Here is a 23738-nt window from a genome sequence, read left to right as displayed (position 1 = left end):
CCTCTTTTCTACTGAACCATCACTAGTATCCCTGAGACCAGTTTAGGACAGCAGGTTGTAATGTTACTCCTGATCAACACCAGGGCATGATGCTGAACTTCACACTTAAATATTCCCACAGCTTGTGCTGTCTATTATGTGCACTGAGCTTGAAAGAAATACGGTGTAGTACTTTGCAAGAGCATGCAGGAGGGTTAACAACTTTGTAAGGGAAGGAGTTATTGTTTCTTGTTTATTCCAAGGTGAAGAAGAACTTTGCACTTTTGGAGAAGTGCAAACCCAACTGTGGATTCCTCTTGATTTAAATCAAACTTTTATTGTGATAGCTTTAACCTACAATTTGTATAAAGGCAAATGTATAGAAATTCTCATTCCAATAGTTGAAATGTATCTGCTGTGTTTGATTCATCAACTGGCCCTGGAATTCTCATGGTTTATAGTATTTTCACCTCCTCTGTATTTGCAGTATATTAACTTATATTTTAAAGTGCACAAAAGCTTCAAGATAAATGGATGCTTTCAGCCAAAGCTTACCTCTTAAGGATGGAAGAATCTTGTTGGACTGATAGTCTGATTTCATTCATTCAGACTGCTACATCCGTTTCTAGTACAGTTATTCTTTTCAACTGTGCTCCGGTGTTACTCTTTGTGATTGATTCATTTGCTTTAAATGCAGTTACTTACTGGAATTAACAAATCTTCTTCCTGAAGTGCACCTGATTTTTGTGTTGAACTTCAAAAGTATTCAGCTTTGATAGGGAGAGCTAATTTATTTTTAAGTACTGGGCCAAATTTGTCTCTGTCATATCCTTGATAAACATGTGTTTCTCTGCAGTTATACCAGGGAATATAAAGAGCATCTTCGGCTCTGGTTACAATGACAGAAAACTTTATTGTTTTTTTTTTCAAGGGAAACCTCAGTTTTCTAACAGATCTCTCCTGTTGGTCTCAGCTCAGCTAGCTCCCTGGCAGGTGTATGAGCACAGTGAATGTACTCAGCACTGGAACAGCCAAATGATGCATTGTTTATGCTCTGTATTAAGATGAAGGATGTACAATAAATTCCTGTAGCGTATGAATTAATGTTAGAGTTGGGAAGCAAATGTTAAGATTTCTCTAATGTATCACTGATCATGTTTAACTGTTTCAGTTTCCTCCTAAGCTCTAACAGCTATCCAGGATACAAAGAGAAGTTAGTCCTGTGCAATGATCAGCACAAACGGAATTCTGCACGCATTTCTGCTGGGCCTGACTTAATGCTCATTCACTATCTCCTAAAAACTGTATGTTTTTCTGCCTTCTCCCCTCCCCCTTTGAGCACTTGTTTTTGATCCCATCTCTTATCCCCAGCTTGTCATTGCAGTTCTAGCCAAGGAAATACCCAGCTCCCTGTGACTGATGGCTCTAGCTCTGGAGTGGAAGAGTAAGAATTGACTGTAATTACTGGCTGCAAGCATAAACCGAGGTTTAAATCTAGGTGGCTCCTGCTGGATGTACATAAAAAAACAATTTATTTTCCCCCTTGAAGCTTCTGTGACTCAGAGTGAAACCCCACCATACATACACAGCTCTTCCAGCTGTGCAAATTAAAGGAATACAGCATTTCACAGGTGCTCAACATTTTAGGGAAATGGATATACTAAAAATGAGTGCAGTGAATTGTTATGCATACATTTAAAATGTAATATAGAGGCTGTTTTTGCCTCATTAATGAGTCATGGCTTTTCCAAGAAAAAAAGAAGATACAATTCAGCTGACCCTGGGAAATATGCTTTTATAATAATTGAAAGAATAAAGCTGGATTTCACATTATTATGTAATAATTAAATCAGTTTAGTATAATAAATGTGATTTGGCTTGCTCTTGTCTTTTGAAAGTAGTCATCTAGTAATTTATTAATTTGCTGACAAATAAGAGTATTATGTACTTAAAACACAGACTTTAGATTAGATTTTTAAAAATGATAACATGGGTCTTGAATTCCATAGTTACCACCAGAAAAAATACAACAAAATACCTTTTTTAAAGTATGCAGTAGACAAATATGTAGGCAAAAGACTTAAGATATTATGGTGATACTGTTTGCCAAGAACATTAGCATTTACAGGTCATTTCCATCATTGCTGCTGTGATTATATATTAACAATTCCTTCATTATGTGAATGCCAGAAGGGTAAATTCACAAAAAAGGAAAATCACTTTTACATGTAACTTAGTGAGATAACAATATCTAGAACCTATTGTAAAGAAACGATGACAGATATTTTTCATTCAGCAATGCTTGCCACAACAGGAAATGACTTCCTCTAACATGCAATAAAATAAATAACGGTCAGATGGCTTGTTTGTCTGCATATACTTTGCAAAGTTCTGCCAGTTAAAACAGGATGTTTTCTATTAATGTTGTTCCAGATTTCCTGATAATGATAGCACCAAAATAAGGAGAAGATTTTGTCTATGTGAGATTCAGTTCTCCTGCATAAAGCTCTATGCCTAAAATCTGCAAATAGTGGAAGTAAGAAGTCAGGCTGCTAAATTCATGTATAAGAACAAGGGTGAAATCTGTAAAAGCTTATGGGAGGTAATTACTTAGCTTCCTCAGAGACTGAAAGGTGAGCACCTTCGTTCTTAAAAATTTTTGACAATTCCATCCCTGCAAGTTTTAACAGCATTCCCTTATTTACTTGGGGACAGCATGTATATAGACATATATTTAAATAGTGCCTTGAGTATTCAAAACCTATGCAAGTGAAAAGAACATGCATCTTCTCAACTATGAAGAAGCATCAGCCTTGCTGAGCCTTACTGCTTCTAAGATAAGCTACTGAATCTTTCCTGTAGACCACACTAGACTTTCACTGATCTTCAGACAGAAAGAAGAGGGGCTGTGAGTTAAGTGTTGGCAGACCTTGAACCATGTGGGGTTCAAGTGGAAAGAAGGGTTTAAGTCAGCTTCATGTGACATGGGATATTTCACCCAACTGGAATATGGTTTATGTTGAGGTACGTTTTTCTTGGCTATTTTTTCCTGAAAGGTGCAATTGCAAAAAATAAAATATTTACATCAGTACAAATAAAACTTCAGTGTCAGCTTTTTCTGTCATAAGATAGAATACTATGTGCAACAGGTGAATTATTTTCCTTGGGGATCAGATACAAAACTGTTTTCAATACAGAGAACAATAAACTGATTGCTACAGCTATATGCTTTCTGATCGAGAAGTTTTCCCTTCTTCAGTGGTGATGCTTGTCCCATAGCTGCCAAATCACTTGTGTGCCAGGCTTCACAGTAGTTGCTAACCATTCGGATCCCATTTGCAGTTGAACCATGCCATATTACTTTTTGAGGCCTGAAAAGTAATACTAACAGGTTATTTGCTGAAAGAGTCTATTTTGTTTCATTCACCCGCATGCCTATATGGTGACTTTGTTCTGTTCATACCATATGACCATTTTTTGTTGCTCTCCTGCTTTGAAGCAAACAGCATGTGGGAAAAGATGAAGATAGAAAGCAGAGGAAGAAAAGGAAAACACAGCCTGATATCTCAGTTGAAGGCTATCTGAAATGGAAAAGAAGAGAGCATAAGAAAATAGAGATTTTTTTTTATCATATTTCTAATAGCCCAAGGTATTGCCACTTGTACTATCTGGCAAAAATAAATGTCATGTAAAACTTTAAAATGACAATGTAAACTCACCAGGATGGGTCTGTCATGACATTTCTCCCATCAAAGGAGTATATTGGAACATTAATGTTGAATTCTCCACCATTGCCTTTAAATATAGATTCCCAGTTGTGGAAAAGCATTTCTCCCTGTTAAAATTTCAAAGCCATTTTTACAAACAAAATAATATGTCATACCTGACTTTTATAGACTTCTCAGTTAATCTAAAATCTTATCTTCATTTAAGAAAACTTGTGATTCCAGCTTTCACATCTTAGATTCTGCACAATGCTCCTGAATGAACCCAGCTATCATCTCTCTGCAAATAGCTCTCTGACCTTTGCCTCATAGTTGCATCTCTGCTCTATTGTCACTCTGAATATTCAGCTTGATCGTAGAACTATACAGTCATAGAATGATTTTGGTTGGAAGAGACCGACAAAGATGATCTAGTTACAACAGCCCTGAGATGGGCAGGGACACCTTCAGCTAGATCAGGTTTTTCAAGAGCCCACTGAACCTGGCCTTGAATGCTTCAAGGGATAGGGCATCCACAATTTCTCTCGGCACCCTGTTCCAGTGCCTCACCACCCTCATAACAAAGAATTTCTTCCTTATATTGAATTTAAATCTAACCTCTTTTAGTTTAAAGCAATTACCCCTTGTCCTATCACTACACTCTCTGACAAAGGGTTCCTCTCCAGTTTTCTTGTAGATACCCTTTAAGTGCTGGAAGGCTGCAATAAGGTTTCCCTGGAGCCTTCTCTTTAAGCTAAACAACCCCAACAGTCTTAGCCTCTATTCGTGGGAGAGGTGCTCCAGCCCTATCATTTCTGTAGCTCTCTTCTGGATCTGCTCTAGTAGGTCTGTGTAAAAGAGAGGGAGAATCACTTTCCTCAACCTGCTGGCCATGCTTCTTTTGATGCAGCCCAGGATATCACTGGCTATCTGGGCTGACAGTGCACATCGCTTGTGTCTAATTTTTCATCTACCAGTACCCCTGAGTCCTTCTCCACAGGGCTGCTCTCAATCCGTTAATCACACAGTCTGTACTGGTACTGGGGATTGCCCCAACCCATGTGCAGGAACTCACACCCAGGCTTGTTAAAATTCATGAGGTTTACGTGGGCCCACCTTTCAAGTCCTTCTGGATGACACTCCTTCATTTCTTATTACCACTGTCCTTCTCCTAACTGTCTAAGGGGTTGTTTAGACTTGACTAGAATAGACTACAATAGAATAGAATAGTTCAGTTGGAAAGGACCTACAAATATTATAATTATAATTAGACTTATACAAGTCTAACTGCTTGACCACTTCAGGGCCGACCGAAAGTTAAAGCGTATTATTAAGGGCATTGTCCAAATTGTCCAACACTGACATGATGCCCCATGCCTTGACATGGGGCATCAACCACCTGGCTGGGAAACCTGTTTCAGTGTTTGGCCACCTTCACGGTAAATAATTTTTTTCCTAATATTTAGTATGAGCCTCCCCTTGTGCAGCTTTTTGCCATTCCCAAGCATCCTACCATTGGCTACCAGGGAGAAGAGATCAGCACCTCCCTGTCCATTTTGCCTCCTTGGGAAGTTATAGAGAACAAAGAGGTCACCTCTCAGCCTCTTTTTGTCCAAACTGGACAAACCCTAGTGATCGCACGATCTCTGATGGGATTCATCCCAGGATACTCAGAGAGCCGGCTGATGTCATTGTGGGACCTCTCTCAATTATTTTTCGATGGTCTTGGGAATCTGGAGAGGTCGCAGTTGACTGGACCAGCTGGCAAATGTGGTCCCAATTTTCAAGAAGGGCAAGAAAGAAGATCCTGGCAATTACAGACCTGTCAGTCTCACTTCAGTGCCTGGTAAAATTATGGAGAAGATTATTCTGGGAGTTATTGAAAAGCACCTGAAGGACAATGCAGACATTGGTAACAGCCAACGTGGGTTCACAAGGGGAAGGTCATGTTTAACAAATTTAATTTTCTTATATGACAAGATCACCCATCTAGCTGACCAAAGGAAGACAGTTGATGTAATCTGTCTGGATTTCAGTAAAGCTTTCAATACTGTCTCTCACAGTATCCTTCTGGACAAAATGACCAGAATGCAGTTAGATAAAAGCATAATAAAATGGGTGAACAATTGGCTGATGGGTTGGGCCCAAAGGGCTCCTATAAATGGGGTTACATCAGGATGGTGATCTGACACTAGCGGGGTTCCCCAGGGCTTCGTTTTAGTACCAGTCCTATTCAATGTTTTCATAAAATGATTTGGATGTAGGTTTTTGGAGCAGGTTCACAGACAATACCAATTTGGGTGGAGCTGTTGACTCCATTGACGGTGGCAAGGCCTTGCAGAGAGATCTAGACAAATTAGAGAGCTGGGCAATCACCAATTGCATGAAGTTTAAAAAGAGCAAGTGCCAGATTCTGCACTTGGGAAGGGGCAACCCTGCTTATATGTACAGACTGTGGGATGAGATGCTGGAGATCAGCCTCACCGAGAAGAGGGATCTGGGGGTTTTGGTCAACAACAAACTGAATATGAGCCGACAGTGAATACTTTAGCTGTCTTCCCAGGGCCCAGAAATCTCTTTTGATAGACATCAGGTTTCTTGATCTGACATTTATTTATTTATTTTTCCTGTGAGCCACCCAATATCACAGAGACATGGTTTGTTTTCCTCAGTTTTAGAGTGTGTCTGTTTATGTGAGACTACAACTTGAACCGTGCTGCAGACTCTTGCTTAGACTCTCTGCCCAGGTTCAAGGGGGTAAATCCATCACTCCTAAGCACAGAATTTGCCTTTATCTTAAGAAATGAGAAAGGGCATTTTAGTCTACTGTGCTCTGTGTTCATAGTAGAAGGTAAAACATAACTACTATCTTTGAGAAATAAGTATGCATTTTCTTTGCTGATATAAAAAATATCCAGAACACTGAACATTATACTGTTGATTTGTCAGAAGTCTACTTGAAGTATGCCATTCTCACAGCTTTATTTCTACCATAAGCTTTAGGATATTGAAAGAAGTAACCCCTGAAAATATAAAGGAAATGAGAGTCTTTAACTTCCTGCTTTATCACTACCTTTTTCCTCCTGTAACCTGATTCCAAAATATGAAGGAAAACTTCTTTATAAAATGCAATTTGTGTTGGAATTTTTAAGCTTTTGGCATTTTGTAAGATTTTGGGGCACCTACAGCTTATCCTAATATAACAAATACTAAGCACTCACTCTTACCTTAAGATTGACTATTGGTAAATTGTATCGGTCTGTTTTTCTGACAACTGTGGCCAGATCTTGCAAATGTGATGAGAGAAAAGCTCTATAAGTAGCTGTCAAACCTGCTAGCTGGGCCTGTTGAAAACACTGAAAATCTGCTCTCATGTCACCAGAAAATGGCAAGTTTAAAGCCACCAGATGCAGCTGGAGAAAAGAAGGAAGAAAAGCCATTTTTTTTTAAAGTATATAACACGAGAAAGACATATATTTGAAAACAACTACCCTCTGTCCCCCGCCAGCACAAGACCTAGTACCTTCCATTCTTGGTATTAAAGTTTTTTGCCATAATAATAATATTAAATTCCTTAAATCTATGCAGCCCTGTAATATATTTCTTTAACAGTCAGGAAAACATGAATTATATACTCTTTAAAAACTTTTTAAAGTAGCTAATATCTTAAAACAACAGTCTCAAAAAGTTAACAACATAATCTGAAATCTTACAGGCATGGAAATAAGTAGTAAGAGGTGACGTACACCATTTGAAATTTCACTATTACCAAATATTAGAACTAGCATACCTGAGTCAAACAGTACAAATGCAAGAACTATTCCACTTTTTTTTTTCTTCATGTAACTCCATTATTTTGCTTTCCTTGTCTGAATATTTTAAAGTACTTCAAATGAAGGCTTCTATTCTAAAGTGTCTATTTAAAAACAAGTAGCATCATGAAGATAGAAAAGATTCTAACTAATATTTTAGTGATTTAACTGTAACACAATTATTAGCTAAAAATTACTGTGTTGCAGATTTTTTGGCGCAATTACTGAGTTAAGAGGTATTCCTAACATAGAACCAGTTTTCGTTTGTTTGTTCATTTGTTTCTTTTTTGAGATATGAAAGGGGCTAGGGAGACTAAAATAGTCCTGGAGGAAACAATTTAATATTTTCTCTGAGATGTCTAAACTAGTTAAAAAAATATTTGTAAATTTCTAAAGCAAAATCTGTTAATTTGAAGAGGAAATATTACACATCTCCCTCAACATGCAAATTGGAATATTTTGAAATGCAGCTATAAATTGCAATACAAATCTCATACTTACTACTGGCTTTCCATTGTTCATATTTGATATTGGACTTGGTGCCGGAAGAGACTGAAATCCCTGTTATTTTAACACATGCAGATGTGTATGTTAAACATGTTAGTTAGACCAGAATTTTAGACATTCAATAATATTGTACATAAAGTAGACATTGAATGTTGGAGAATCTAAAACTATATCGCATCAGAAAAATAAACCCGAACCATGTAGCCACAATACTTTATCTATGTATCTTCAATTTAGTTTGTCACATAAATACGTGTTTGAAAGCTGTCCTGGCCAAGTTGCTTTGCTAGATCCAAGTGTAACCATTCTGCAGTACTCTGCCATAGCTGGTGTCAGCACCAATATGCACCTGGAGTCCCACATGGAAGTGGCCTGCTCTTGGTAGGAGCAGAAGACCTCTTCAGGAAAAATAACATTGAAAGGACAGGAAGAATGTGGAAACAGAAAGTATAGTGGTTGGGAAGATTTCTTAAGGCCTTAGTAATTCCCTCTCCTAAACAAGTGGAATGGAGAGACCAAAAGGTGGATGAGCTTCAATAGCTCTCTCACGAACAGCAAAATTTTCTTCTATAGTCATGGAAAATATGAGTAACGAGCCAGTGAATGTAGTGGTTGGGAAAATAATGTGGTGTCAGCTGGAGGTTGCAGAAAATTTCTTATAAAACGAAGTCTAGACATCTTCCCAGTGTGATAAGTGCATTTCTGTCTGACCTATTCCAACTACTTTTATTTTCCCAGCCATTTTCCTTCTCATGAGCCTTCATAGCACTCTCTTGTCCTTTCATTATCAGTAAGATCAATTGACCAGTCATCAACAAGACTTCTCTATCCCCTTTGCCACTTCCTGGGTTTCATCCTCTTATGATTTTTTGGGACAGGCAGCATGTTCACATTCAAATTTGGACAATAACCCGCAGAATGGAGTCAGGTATAAATTAACACGTGATATTTTAGAATAGATCTCAGTACCCCACTTATCCCAATGTGGGATAAGCTATATGCAGGTGATGATGATATAGCATAAATAAAGCACTATAAACTTTTAAAGAAAACCTGCTTTTCAGAGACACTTTTCTGAGTTTCCTTGACAGAAGTGTTATGAAACAGAATACCGATTTCTTTTTAGTAGGCAGTCTGCTTTGTCCTGCATTTTGTGGAGACTGTTTTGTCTTTGTCATGTTTGAAATCTCAGAATATAATGGAAAAAGACTAATGGCTGGCCAGCTTGAACTAGTTTGCAAGCTTATGTAGTGGCAGGATACTTTGAACTGACAAGTCTCAGCAGAAAATCATGTTGTGCAGGGACCTCCCTGCAACTTTTGCCAAGCGTGTCGTCTCTTTTTGCACATTTAGACTCAGTTTTTCACAGTCTAGTATTTTGTACTTACATGGCTTGATATGGCTGGAGGAGGAAGGCTGTCAGCAGGGATGGGAATTAGCTCACCAAGCTGAAAGAACCCAAAAAGAGAAGCAAACAAAATCATATCAGTAGGAGCTTATGAGCTAAAAAAAAAAAAAAAAAGGTATCTTTGCACCCATACTTCTCCACCCCTGTAAAAATATCTGCAACGATTCCATTTTGAGTAAGGGAGCTGGAAAGTATTAGGATGTAGTGCAATAATACCTGCAATTTTCTCCATCCATTCCGAACACGGATAAAAACCTCACTGGTTTCACTCAGATAGATTAGCGTACCTTCTGCTACGAAATGAACCTTTTCCAACATACCCGCAATGTTTTGGAATGTTGTAATCTGTCAAGCAGCAAAACAAAAGATGCTTCATCAAACACACAAAACATTTTGCAAGTTAAATTTAAGTTTGATTTAAACACATAAATGTCAAGACTTCTTGCTCGGGAAATGCTCATAAAATCAGTTTTATGTCATTCCATACAAAAAACTTCAATAAAAAAGACATACTTTGGCATAACAGAATCATTACTCTGTTGATTTTAATAGAACTACACCAATAGTTAATTTTTCACAGAGTGAGATGATTGTGTCTCTAACATTTAGCATACAAGATTGAAATGGCAGAATTCAGAAGAGACTTGATAAGGTGTGTGATAAATATCACACACACTTCTAGATACATTTGTGTCTCTTTTTTTTTTTTTTAAAATATTTTTGTGGTCTTGTTAATGTGACGTATTCAGATATTTATTCTATGGGTTTCATGGGATACAACTTTAAATCAGGCATCTGAGTGAGAAACAGCACTAATTGTGTATTGAGTTCAGATGTGGTAATAATACATTTTAGCTGAGCTGAAACCTTGTAGCAGGATTAATAGACAGTATTTTAGAATGGAACTATTTTCATAACCTTTTTAAAATTAAGAGATAAAAAGCAAAATACTTAATTTTCAAAAATGTCAGCTGTTGAAGAAAGACTGAATAAATCTTATGGAATCATTTGGGCTTGGTGAGCTGCAAATGACGTGCTCAATTAAATGTAAAAGTTGTTTTTACCAGATAATCTTTTTCGGAGACTCTGAAATGTGAGCCTCTAAATTTGGTAATCAATTGAGAAACAAATCCGTGGAAGACTGAAAATATGTTCGTTGCTGTGAGAAGTGATGTTGATGGAAAGGATAATTTTTTCTCTTTTCTTTGAGGGTGTTTTCTTCTAACTATTTTGTTATGTTTGCAGACCCTCTAGTTTACACAGCACATGATTTTCAATTTCTCTTTTATAGATCATCAGGAAGCTGAGACTGACATCTATCAGATAAGGACACTACCTCTGTCTTTGCCACCTGATGATAAGAACACAGTTATCTCTAAAGCCGCAATTTGCTTGATAATTGCAGTTGGTGCAAGAGTGTCAGAAGGCATCCAAAAGCTTTATGGATCATGCAGACCCTACTATAGATTTGTATATTGATTTTTTAATGTTGTTTTTGACCTAATCAGGCTTGTATTTCCTATCTAATAAAGTAGCTCCTAGTCTGTAACCACAGTTCTCTACCTTGAGGGACCAGTCTTTGAACACCTGTTTCTCCCCTCATCTGTAATCATTGACAGGTCCTGAATTTCTGAATTTCTATGAGAAATGCAGTTAGCAGACATATGATACTGTGCTGGTAAGGCAATTACATTCTTGTTAGTTCATTTGATATGGAAAAGGTTAAAAAATGGTAGTGAAACACTTCTGCTAGCTTGAATCTTTTTTTTTTTAAATTAAATTAAGAATATTTAATTTAGAAATTAACAAGACAGAAGTCTTAGGTGCCATTTTCTCTGGATGGATACCTGGGATAAAATTCTCATTTGATTTATCCAGTAAGAAAAGGAAAGAGTATTGTATTCTCTGTCATAATAAATTTTAGATTTGTTAGGAAAGTTTGCAGTTCTCATCTTAGAATCAAGTGACCTGAATTAGTGTGTTTTAGTCTAGTGCGGATTTTTTTTTTTTAATGGAAACTAGTCATTCAGAGGTTATTCTAGTATCTTTGCAAGTCAAGTGCAGTTCTTTTAGAACTGTTGCTTTGGGTATGGAATACGCACACCTTTCCACTTCTTTAACATCCCATCAATACTTGCATTTGTTTGAATGTACTGTTAGTAACAAGGAAATGCACAGACTTCTCTCATCACTTTTCCCAGCTGCATGGATTCCATTCTGAAACATGATGAGGTTTAGTAAATAAGAAAAGATTCTAATAAATAAAAATGCAGGACTAAGCTTTCTGTCTTCTGTTACTGCTACCAATGACCATGAAAAGATTTGAAACAAGATTGCTATGGCAAACTTCCATCTTTTGTTGTCTTACCAGATTCCTGCTTACAGGTGACCCTGGCTCTCCAGGAGGACCTGGTGGCCCAGGCATTGCAGCTGCTAAAACAAAACAAGCATACAACACATTTTGAAGGTCATCTGTCTTGAGAGAGAAAGTGAGTGACATAAATAAAGGACTTGGTGGTGGTGTCCAGGAGTAGTGAGAGCTTAAAATGGCCATGGTCTTTACATAGCCAAACTATGAATAGCTGTGTTCAAGCCAACTATAGAAAATGCATTCTAAGGATTTTTTTTGTTTATTTTTTATTTTTTTTAAGCAATGGTGAAACAATCTTTTCTGTTATTTGGAAATTTAAAATCAGTATCTTGGAATTTGTTGTGGATATTCTGCAAACGAAGAATCAGATTGATTTAAATTGACCTGAATATTTCTTCTGCTAGCTGCTGCTGATGTGCACTTTGAAGAATTTTTAGCTCCCACCCATTTAGGCTTTGAGAGAGTCAATTTATCCTTTGTTCTAAAAGTAAACAAAAATAAACCTTTACTTAGATAAAAAAATCACAAGTGTAACCTCAGCTATTGTTTCAATGCCACAACGAGTTCTCTGGTGGTATGAACCTGAACCTCTAAGACTGTAGTCCACAACATATGTTACCCAGTACCTCTCTCTACTCCAGAACTGAATTTTTTCACCTTGAGCTGAAAGTCACTGTTTTTGGGAGTAAAAACTCCAGGAAGGAAAAAATATTTGGAAGACTGAAAGCAAAAATACTGTGTGAATGCATATGATAATGGCACTTTGAAGCTTCTTAGAAGACAGATCGTGCAGACCCTAGTGAGCATCATGATGCATCCCAGTGAGGCTTTGTAGCTAAAATCTGGGCAGATCTTGCATAAATCACAAGTAGAGATATTTCTGTGTATAAAAACAGAGACACAATGTAGGGGCAACAAAATAGATCCAGGGGTATCAACCAGAGTACGCTAGTATACTGCTGGGGGTGTATATAAAAGGCTCAGCAAGAAATACAATTATGAACAGAAAGGCATAATGTGAGCTGCTATGACATGGAAAAAAGAGAAAAAATGGTGGATCCCTGTCAAACTACCTGAAGCAGGGGGGAGTCTAGAATGTTCCAGCACACTGGTGAATCTGTGGCATAAAATATGCAGAAGTACCTGCAAGGTTCACCTCCTTGCCAATTCCCAGTTCCTACTTTACTGGGCACTTGAGAATAGTATCCAGTTGATCTTAGTCATGCAAATAGTCCCATAATCCCAAATGTGGACCAAATTGCTCTTCAAAGTTGAAGGAGAAATGTAATAATGTAGGAATATTCTCTGAAACCACCCTTTGGAGAAATTTAGTTGAGTACTTCTGGATAACCTCCCCACAATAATCTAAACTCCACTCATTCAGAGTTTACTGGATAGTTTGGAACTAGATGGGCTGAAGGAGAGTAAAAGAAGACAAGCTAAAGGAGTGTTTCTTCTGCCTTCGTAATTTTGAAGGGAATAAGGATCAGTGATCTTCAGTGAAAATGGAGCTACAGATTCCCCCCCCTTCAAATACAATCAGTGGAGCAAAAGTATTGAATATCTTCTGTTTTATTGTCTGTCTCCACTTTGAAGTAGTTTGATAATCTGAATAAAACATTGCAAGATAAAAATTTAAAATGTAGAATGGACCATTGAAGAGTCAGTAAAGCCTAACCCTGAAAGCAATGCTGCATTCCAGAACTTCATTTTTACCAATTTATAACTTCTGAATTGAGAGGCTGCAATTACATACCAATAAAGCAAGATCTACTGTTCAAAAACATTTTTGTGAAGCCATGAGAACCCTTGAAATCACCTTTTACAAGTTAAAGAATTTATGCTCTGAGGATTCTCCAGAGCAATTCTTTCATACCAATAGCAGGGAAAAGGGCCTTATTTCTCACAAGAATTCAAAGCTATTTATCTGCAGATAAGCCATTCTTCTTTCCTCATATTACACTATGTGAGCTCCATATTGCACTAAGAGCTTTAACAGAGATCACTTGGTGCCTTGAAGATACTAAATAAAGAAACAAACACCTGTCACCATAATGTTTAGTAAAATGGACGTCCATCAGTGTGCTGCCTAAAGAAACTACTTACAAATCAAAGAGGAAAATGTGTAGAAGGATGATGAAGACGAAGGGCAGAGTAGATAAGTGAAAGTATAGGGATGGAGTATTAATAATATATATGTATATATATATATATATTCATCTGACTAGGTCTCTTAGCTAATATTCAGAAGTACTTGATGTAAATTACATTGGAAAAGGCCTGACAGCCTTTATGGACTTTATGGATGCCATGGATCTGTCCATTTTATTGTGATCAGGGGCTAATTCATGTACAGACCCATGTTCCAATGTTGAATATAGTAAGGATACTCATTTCCCAAATATTCATCAGAGTATGAACACTTCTGGTAAACACTCCATTAATAATATTTGCCGGATGACGGATTGGAAGTATCACCTTGTCCCTGGGCAGCTGTATAAACCAGTCTGACTAGGTTCAAGAAATACCTGCAGACTACAAACTGGAGGTGGAGGGGTCTATTCCCCAAAGCAGCATGCTGGAAGCACAAGTGTTACAGGAAGCAGAACAATAGGTCTCAGAAACCGAGATCTGTATTAGCTAGGCCAACCCAAAGTTTAGGCAGAGTAGTTATGCATTATAACCTCTCTGTACGGTTAAAAATGCCCTTGCTGTTAGCATGTTGCCTTCCTTCAACTGAGATTAGGGAATGCTTTGTGTTGGAGGGCTGGTTTTACCTTACCGGATTCTTATGCTGGGCACAGATTCCTGACAGAGTCTCTCACTCAGTCATGACTGTTAAGTGATCCTCTGGCATCACACTCAGCAGTGATGTCAAGCGGAGCCCAGGACCCTTTCCATCAGAACCTAGTCTAAGGGCTGGACATTAGCAATAAGAGTCTTGTCACTAACAGACCTGCGAGCCAGAAGGAATCAAAATTGCAACTGACTTGAACGCTGACACTTGATTTAAAGCAATGCAAGATTGCAATAAGTCATCTGAACTTCTAGCACCACCTTGTTAACAAAGCTCCTCCCTCAGATGTGACTACCTGTGACACTTTTTACACCTTTTTCTAATCCAGTAAATTGAAAATGGTTAAAGTAACCAAAAGATACAGTAACCAATCCCAAAACAGATTTGCTCATATTCAGAATGTGCAATAACAACTAGTTTTTAGAAGCAATTCTATACCAGTTTCATTTTAGACCTAAAATCTACTGTGAGTACTGCCCTTATATCAAAGAAGAGCTTCCTGGCCCACATTAACAGCTTCCCAAATTTAGCCAGTCTGACAAACTTCACAAATATTTCAAGGCAACCTTGCTGTGTTATTCCTCTCCTCCTCTGTTACTTCCTCACAATCACAGTTAAAATAAGGTTTTCATGCATTAGTGCTCCCATGGCACTAGTCAATGAAAACTGATTGCAGAGAAATTGTCTCTTTTGTGCTCTCAGTTCCAATCCACACCCCTCAGGGAAGTAACATCAGTGTGCAGGAAAGAAGGGAGAAACCTGATTCAAACATGAAGAATGGATGGATGGCTGGAAGAGCAGGTACATAAAGGAAATGGTGACGAGAGAGGGTCATGTAAGTATGCATATGTGCTCACATACATAGTGAAAAACAAAATTACACCCTCTCACCTGAGCCATATATTGCAGGGGGTCCTGGTGGTCCTGGTGGGCCAGGTGGGCCAGGAGGTCCAGTTTTTCCATAACCTGGTAATCCAGGTAAGCCAGGTAACCCTGGAGGTCCTCTGGGTCCAACAACTGAGTCCCCTTTTGGTCCCTATGAACGATAAATAATACTACCTTGAATGTATCAGTTTCACAGCTGGAGGTCCTTCATCTCTGGTGGCAACATTTTCTGAAGGCAGGCCACGATGCCACTGTTCAGACATGAGTCATAAGCATTTTTTTTCAAAGAGCCATGGGAAATGAAAAAATACCTAAATATTAAACTAAATTAAAGAATTGAAGTTTCAGAAACCTTTCTGATAGGTTTTACATAGTTATATATATTGCATTGACTTGTAATGCTGTTGGCAGCATGAATCTACATACAGATTTAGTTTTATTAGCCAGCTGAGCACAACACTATATCAGTTTTTCAGAGCAAATGAATTCCAATAGCGAAGTGTCTGTGTTTATGCCTAATGCAAGTCTGTCTCGTTAACTTAATGGTTAGCATAGGAGTGTATATATTGTTCTTAACATCATCATGATGATTATTTCTCATTACAGCCTTCTAAGTTAAAACAATGTGTACCCACAAGTATTCCTGTTATACCCTTTATGTGACTTACAATTAATCCTGGTCTTCCAGGTGGTCCGGGAGGTCCTGTCAGGTAAAAACCTCTGTTTGGTTCTCCTTTTTCTCCTTTTACACCAGTGTTTCCATTGTCTCCTTTTTCACCCTTTAAACATAACATATTTGAAAGCATTCAGCTGAAGCAAGATCAGAACCCCATGCACTAGTCTTTTAAAGTTGCCTGAAATTTCTGAGCTTAATAAAGAAAACGATCCACTTAAAATCTTTTTGGCATCACTTCCTTCTTCAGTGATATGGAATAAAAAGGAATACCTCCTCTACTGAAGCTGCAAGAATTTCACAGGGAGGAGAGGATTTTCACAAGGATTTTCACAGAAGGATTTCACAGGCTGGGAAAGATGGAGGCTAGGTGGAGTCAGAAGCAAGTGCCTCTGTTGCTGTTTTCTAGTTTACCAAGGAAAAACACCTGATCTGTGCTGTAGCTGGAGGCAAAGAGGAAATTGGAGGAAGTGTAACAGCGTGCTGCTTTTCTCCCACATCAAGGAAAAAGCAAAGCAAGATTGATGTGAAATGGACAGATATTGAAAGATATGTTGCAAAGTGATGATTACCGCACATAGGTAATTAGCACACAAAAGGATGGGTATGTGTACCAGGATAATGGAAGAGATACCACACAAAATTGCAGGCACTTTGAACTGTATCTCTTCTCCTGTTCTACTTTGCTGATTAGCAGCTAGTTGGGGAACAGTGGCAGGTAAGAAGAAGCATTTAAATACTAGGTCATTATCTTTTGTACGAAGTAAGCCACTGCCATTGTAGGTTCTGCCCTCACATTATTTCCTTCTCTTTGTCTGCTGGTTTCTCTCCTCCCTCCCTCCCTCCCTCCCTCCCTCCCTCCCTTCCTTCCTTCCTTCCTTCCTTCCTTCCTTCCTTCCTTCCCCCCTTCATTTTTTTGGTCTATTTTGGTTCCCATTTTGAGAAATAAAGCTATGTATAGAGGCAGCAAAGGACAATGCAAGAGTGGCAGGTAGCTGGGGAAAGCCAATATAAATGGCTATGCATAGCTCCTCCTCTGACTCTTCTACTCTTCTTCTTCTTCTTTTTTTTTTTTTTTTTCTTTCCCAGTAAACAAAACTATAAAGATTTCTTTATGGTATGCCATTTCGTAGAGCTGAAGGACTAGATGAAATTGTAGCTAAAGCTGTAAAGCTGCAAACACCGCTTTATTAGATCAAAGAAGCCACAATGGCTCTGCCATGCATGCATGGGACACTTCATGTTATTGAAATAACTTAAGTGCTCTCAGCCAAGCAGAAACAAAATCTGAAAAAAAAGACAGCAGTAGGAGTCCTTCAAGGAAACTGACAGTACCCCCACGAACCCCACCCCCATGAACCCTGTTTTCTATGGCATCATTAAACGATAACTTGATTCTACTTTTTTCAGATCTTGTTTTGATAAAGAGCAATAACAGCCTTGTTTACATAAAAGCATTTAAAATAGTATTGTGTAGGTATTCATTTTTGTCACTTAAAGCAGTCAGGAGAATAGTGGAACAGAGAGAGACCAAGCACATCATGGTATGGATAAGTTTTCTTTTACGAGATCTCAGTAAACGACCATGGGGAAGCAGAAACATGCTTTCCATCACTTTAATTTATTTTATTGATTGTGTTTAAAAGGTAAATAGTATTCATCAGAAGTGAATTTCTTTTCATGCATTGATTGTTGGTAATATTTTTTCTAGTCACCCTTTAGGAAATGGATGTCTCTTACCTGAGCTGGCATGGAACCAAAGGCATTAATTTACAGCAAATAGTTTATACCAACCTATGTTAGGTAGCAGTGAATAATGACTCACTTTAATACCACTGGGAAGGCAAAAAGCCTCACTAATATATATATTTTTTTCCAGAAGTAGTCTTTATGTAGTACTGACAGCTATCTCTGTATTTGTAACAAACTTTTCTATGCAGCTGGAGTTTAAGGAATTAATATAATTTGTAATTGCTGATCCAATTATCTGTTTCATGTATTTCACTATTCTGTACTCTAGTATGCTTAATATATAGCAAAGATTGCTTTAAAAAAAGCTTAAAGAACTCAAACACAAATGGGATATAATTACCTTTATGCTATTAATAAAGTGGCTGAAATATGATGGAGGTAGAGGTGGACCTGAAAAATGAAGAAAATACAGTAAAGTACAATAATTATCTGTAATTTCCTTTTTAAAAGCACTGCTTTAGGTATTTTTGGTTTAGAGGTTTAAATGAAAATGATTTGCAATAGTAATATTAACCTTTAAATCTAACATTTTTAGTTTGGTTTCCTAATGAAACCAGGCTTACATGCCCTGTCTCACTCCTTCACCTTAATAATTTCTGAACCTTACTGTGGATTTTAGTGACATTTGAAAGCAAAGAAGTCTCAAAGACAACAAGTACTCAGTTTTCTGAAAAATGCTCATTATAATCTCATTATAATGTCAAAACACACCTCCATCCCAAAGGCTACCCATCTCAAAGGTGTGATCACCCCTCACTGAGCATGCACTCTTGAATTTCTCTGAGCCTATACCTTTAAACAAAAGCAAGAAAAATTTGTACCAATCACAAGGAAGACATGTATGACTAGAGTCACTCAAGCTCCACCTAAAAGTAAGAAAATAGTAAAAAAAATGGCTCAAGAGAGGAAAATGTCAGGGGAAGACACCATCATAGACAAGAATATTGCTGATTTCTGGGACCAGTCGATGGGCTGAATGTCTCTTCCCCTCCCGTAGGAACGCCTATTGGGTAAGATTCGAACTCTTGGTTGTACTGAGTGCTTCCCCGGGAAACCTAGCATTTTCTATAGAGTTGTTTCATAAGTTAGCATGTGTAGTTGGTTGTGTTTGTTATATTCTTGGTATTTGCACATGCTTTGCAGACAGTGTATTTATCACCAGCAATCCAAAAGAACCTGTACTCCTGTTGCTTCAAAAAACTACACCGGTCATTTACTAGACTGAAGATGTATTGTACTATTTGTGAATCTGTGATTGTAATTAATGTGACCGGACCTTATAGTGCTGATTGTGCTATCTGTGCATCTGTGATCATGATATATTGAATGCAACTGGACTTATAGCGCCAATTGGACATCACTCAGAACCTAAACCCAGCCCCTCGGATATCTGAGGACAAGCTGGAACACAAGGGGGTTTAGGTCCTGCCAAACATCCTTACCCTTTAACACAAGAACATTCCATATGTTTTGCAAGCAATGGGGTGGCAGTCAGTACCAGCCCACTTCTGAATGAATTACAGTTGTACTATCTTTTGTGCAAGGACACCTTCATAGCCAACAAGAGAAAGAATCAGGGTTACTGCCATTCTGCTGATCACAGAACAACTGTTCTTTGACGTTCTTCTGTGAGAAAAACCAGTACCAGTACCAATGGTTATAACAGCTGTGCTGTGTTTTTTGCCAATGGTGGTCAGCCAAAACTGTCGAGCCAGCACAGCAAGTCTAAAAAGTATTCAAATATTCTGTGTTTGGAATACACTTGGAAAATGAATGTTTTACAGCTGCCAGTAACAGCTGGGGACATTTTCATAGAATCATAAAATATCCCGAGTTGGAAGGGACCCATAAGGATCATTGAGTCCAACTCCTGGCACCACACAGGTCTACCCAGAATTTCAGACCATGTGACTGAGTGCTCAGTCCAAACGCTTCTTAAACTCTGACAGGCTTGGTGCCATGACTGCTTCCCAGGGGAGTCTGTTCCAGTGCGTGACAACCCTCTCAGTGAAGAACCTCTTCCTGATATCCAGCCTGAACCTCCCCTGTTGCAGCTTGACACCATTCTCTCAGGTCCTATCGCTGGTCACTAAAGAGAATAGATTGGCGCCTGCCCTCCACTCCCCCTCATGAGGAAGCTGTAGACTGTGATGAGGTTTCCCCTCAGCCTCCTCTTCTCCGGGCTGAACAGGCCCAGTGACCTCAGCTGCTCTTCACACGTCTTCCCCTTTAGGCTCTTCACCATCTTAGTACTGGATCATGTGGACACTCTCCAACAGTTTCACATCCTTTTCGTACTGCGGTGCCCAGAACTGCACACAGTACTCGAGATGAGGCTGCACCAGCGCAGAGTAGAGCGGGACAATCACTTCCCTCGACCGACTAGCAATGCCGTGCTTGATGCACCCCAGGGTACGGTTGGCCCTCCTGGCTGCCATGGCCCTCCTGGCAGTCATGGGGGCTGCCATTTCTTCAAATGTGTTCTGAACTTTGGGTGCAGCACTGTTCCAGCCATAGATCTCAGATCTCAGTATATTATCTCAGATACAATTAGATCATGTAGACAGTGTATACATCTGTACTCTGGGACAGAAATGTATTGCCAGTGTGGCAGCTATTTTGATTTTATTTCAACCCTGACACCTATTGCTCAATCTATGAGAGGGAATGGAGAATAGACAGGTAGATTGGTAGGTATCCTTCTCAGATGTTGCTTAGTATTAATTTCTATGTTGGGTCATATTTTAGGTCTTCCTAGGAGACCTTTCAAGCAGACTAGGTCTATGCAAGGTATGTGAGGGATAGGGATGGCATCACTCTAAACAGAACCCAAAAACTCGTGGTAGGGAACCAGTGGAAAAACAGGAGTGGCTTCAGATAGGATAGAAGAGCTGTGATCTGGGAGCTTAAGGCTGGCTATACCTACACTGGTAGTTAAACTCCCATCTCTTTAGCCCGATGATCAAGTAGCATAGCTTTTATCCATACAGCTAAACTGTCTTCCTCTCTCCCAAAACAGGAGTAAGTTAACCATACAGCCTATTGTACCAATCCTTAGCTTAAGCTATCTCCCATGGTCTTGGAAAGTGTTATTTATTTTAGGCCAAATGTTGGCCAGGAAATATGCTAACATTTAAACTGCAGGACAACTGTCCCATGTCCTGGCCCTGTTTGGTTTACACAGCCAGGGAAGTTTGCCTGACATGACTTCTCAAGGGCTTACCTAGTCCAGTCCTATTCTCTAGACATTCAGTAGAGGGCTAGTAGGCAATTTTCTGTAGGACCTTTGGGAATCTTAACACCAGCCAGAGGGAAACATGCTCATTGCATAGCCTGTGCTGGCAGACCAGACATTTTCATTTTGGTTTGTTTTCTGATGTTGCTGAAACAGACTAATAGCACTTTGCATGGGCATTATCAATAGCAAAATCACACCCTCACAATGATCATAAAGCTACAGAACTTTGGTGCCCTTTCTTTTAGAGAAAGTTGTGCTGCTTTCTGATCTGGGATCTGATTTATAAATGAACTCAGTCCCTGGAGCAACAAAATTCATTACAGGAATTAATGCTTGCCCAGTGAGATGCTGTCTTGTTCCCCCTCTGCTTTTCCTTTAATTCCATTCCTTCCAGTATTCATGAAAAGGAGGGTGATACTTCTTCATAAAGAAAAGAAAGTCTCAGGACAAAGAAGCCAAAGGGTGGATTTGGATGAGTATTAAAACTTGTCTAGAATGCCAGGTATGAATGTGGCCTAGCAGGAAGGAAGAATCAAATGCCAGTATACTGCAATAAACATTGCATTTTAGATGAGCAGATCTTCAACTTTAGGGAATTGGGTCTGAGATTATGATACCGTGAAGTCTTCTCCTCTGTTTCTAAATGGGTTTCCTTACATGGCCTCAGACTGTATTCCTTCAGCCAGAAATAATGAGGTTGTGTCGGAATGTTGCATATATGATTGGAACACTGCGCCTATGTTCTGGATACTCACTATACCTGCCTTTATACAGAGTAGTTATATAAATTGCGGCCTGCCAAATATCCATGCTTTCTATTCTGGCTTCATGTTTTTGCAAGCTATCAATTAATGGAGTCTGTCTGTAAGGTTAGAGGGATGACATTTGGGGTAGAGGAAAAATAAATCCACTGAATGAATAAATGGCAGAGTTCAGAAAGCTTTTCAGATTGCTGTGACTCAACAGATAGTGAACTGAAAGGACCTTCAACTGTCTATCCCCCAGAGAAGGTTTTGAAAATTTCCTATACTTTAATCATGTTCTACTATCCTGCAATTTCTGGATTGTGAATTTCCATTGTCAAAGGTTGTGTAGATATCTATGAGACCTACAGAACTGATTTGTATAAAAGAACATTGTAGCAATTACATCAACTGACATTGTTTTAGGAGAAAGATTTAAACAAGACAGTTTAACCAGAATTATTGTGTTATTTTCTCCATCCTCTCTAGTTGCAGTTTTATAACGAAATCATAAGCATAATCCTCTCCTTCAGAAGTACCTGAAATCACCAGATATGGACTAAAGTAACTGTAGGACATTAAACTGCATCAAATACAAAGTCTGGAAATTAACAGACATTGACAGTGGATAAACCGGCACAGATAAATCTTAACCTCTGTATAGAAATCTTTCTTGCTCCTTTTTTTTTTTTTTTAAATAAGTCTATTGATGATGAGGAAGCACTAACCACTACTTCAGAGCACTGGATATTGTTCAGAATGAAGATTAATATGGACAAGACAAGAAAGCAGATTTGATTACAACAAACAGATGTCCTCATAAAAATAACCAAATATCTTAAGTCAACAGAACTGTGGCTTTGGAACAAAGACAAAATATCCATGTATATACAATTTTGTATTAATTATGATCACATTAGAGGACAAATATTATAAATATGGTATAGGAACATTAATTTGATGTACAGCTTCTTCTGTTTTGAATGATTGCTGGCACTGACCAAAGCCTTATTTCAGTATATGAGATTTCAAAAAATGTAGTAAAAAGGAAGAATTTGTAATAGCAGTCTTTTCAAATAGATGCTTGTTTCTATAACTATTTTTGAATGTGTAAGAATTAGCAATATGTATCAACTTTTGATATAGAAAAGCAAATCTTTGGTAAGCAACATCTGTTGTGATGCTCCTAGCACAAGTGAACTGATAATTTAGCTCTCATACTTTTCATGATTATGACAAATAAAGCATAGAATATTAAAAAGTTGGTTGAAATGGAGATGGTCGAGTTCTGGAATTGGGACTATCACCAACAAATGGCTGCCTTGAAATCAGAATGCAGAGGTATGTTATCCTGAAAGGGAAAGCACTGTATTTTAGTCCAGTTGGCTCAAAAACTCTGACAACAAAACAATGTCTCAGGAAGTGGGTGTGATGTTCTTCTAAGATTTCAGAAAATCTCTAACCAGCCAGATACATTTCAATATCTGTTCATGTACTGAACACACTCATAATAGGTTCACAAATGTGCAGTACAGATAGTCCTTTTCAGAGGATATTTTTGATAACATTACAGGCTTTGTTGTTCTGCACCTCAGTTCAGCAAGAAACTAAGTATGTCTTCAGGCAGGTAAAGGTACTTTGCTGAACTGCTTTTAAGTTAAACACATGGTCCTTTAGAGGGTATCAGTGACATATCTGATTTAGTATACCTGGTGGTCCTGGATCACCTCTGTCTCCCTTTTCTCCTTTTAAGTCCGCTGAACTCCCAGTGGACTGCAGCCCCCAACAATCTCTGTTTCCTTTAGCACCTGCCATAAAAGCATCACAATGAAACTAAATTCATGAGAACTTTCAAACAACAGAGACTAC

General features: G+C 38.4%; 1 protein-coding gene across 2 annotated transcripts in view; it reads right to left on the bottom strand.

The window, feature by feature from the left end:
- Window positions 1–867: 867 nt before the first annotated feature.
- The window catches only part of COL15A1 (collagen type XV alpha 1 chain), a 125252-nt gene continuing 102381 nt past the window's right edge, over window positions 868–23738 (bottom strand). Inside the window, exons 27-38 of one of the 2 annotated variants that reach the window (XR_010829262.1) lie at window positions 23579–23677; window positions 18229–18278; window positions 16132–16242; window positions 15470–15614; window positions 11779–11843; window positions 9627–9755; window positions 9391–9450; window positions 7997–8056; window positions 6911–7096; window positions 3699–3814; window positions 3443–3560; window positions 3216–3350 (exon numbers count right to left, since the gene is read on the bottom strand). Coding sequence is in view for 1 of the 2 variants with exons in the window: in XM_048075834.2 (XP_047931791.2) it covers window positions 3134–3350; window positions 3699–3814; window positions 6911–7096; window positions 7997–8056; window positions 9391–9450; window positions 9627–9755; window positions 11779–11843; window positions 15470–15614; window positions 16132–16242; window positions 18229–18278; window positions 23579–23677 (1238 nt within the window). In the remaining variant the exon portion in view is untranslated. Of the gene's footprint in view, window positions 3351–3442; window positions 3561–3698; window positions 3815–6910; window positions 7097–7996; window positions 8057–9390; window positions 9451–9626; window positions 9756–11778; window positions 11844–15469; window positions 15615–16131; window positions 16243–18228; window positions 18279–23578; window positions 23678–23738 lie in introns of both variants that reach the window. The other variant, XM_048075834.2, reaches the window with a different exon arrangement.

The sequence above is a fragment of the Anser cygnoides genome, chromosome 2 (assembly GCF_040182565.1).
Source record: "Anser cygnoides isolate HZ-2024a breed goose chromosome 2, Taihu_goose_T2T_genome, whole genome shotgun sequence".
Classification (NCBI taxonomy): domain Eukaryota; kingdom Metazoa; phylum Chordata; class Aves; order Anseriformes; family Anatidae; genus Anser; species Anser cygnoides.
The sequence above is the reverse complement of the archived record's forward strand: the minus strand, read 5'-3'. Positions and strand labels throughout refer to the sequence as shown.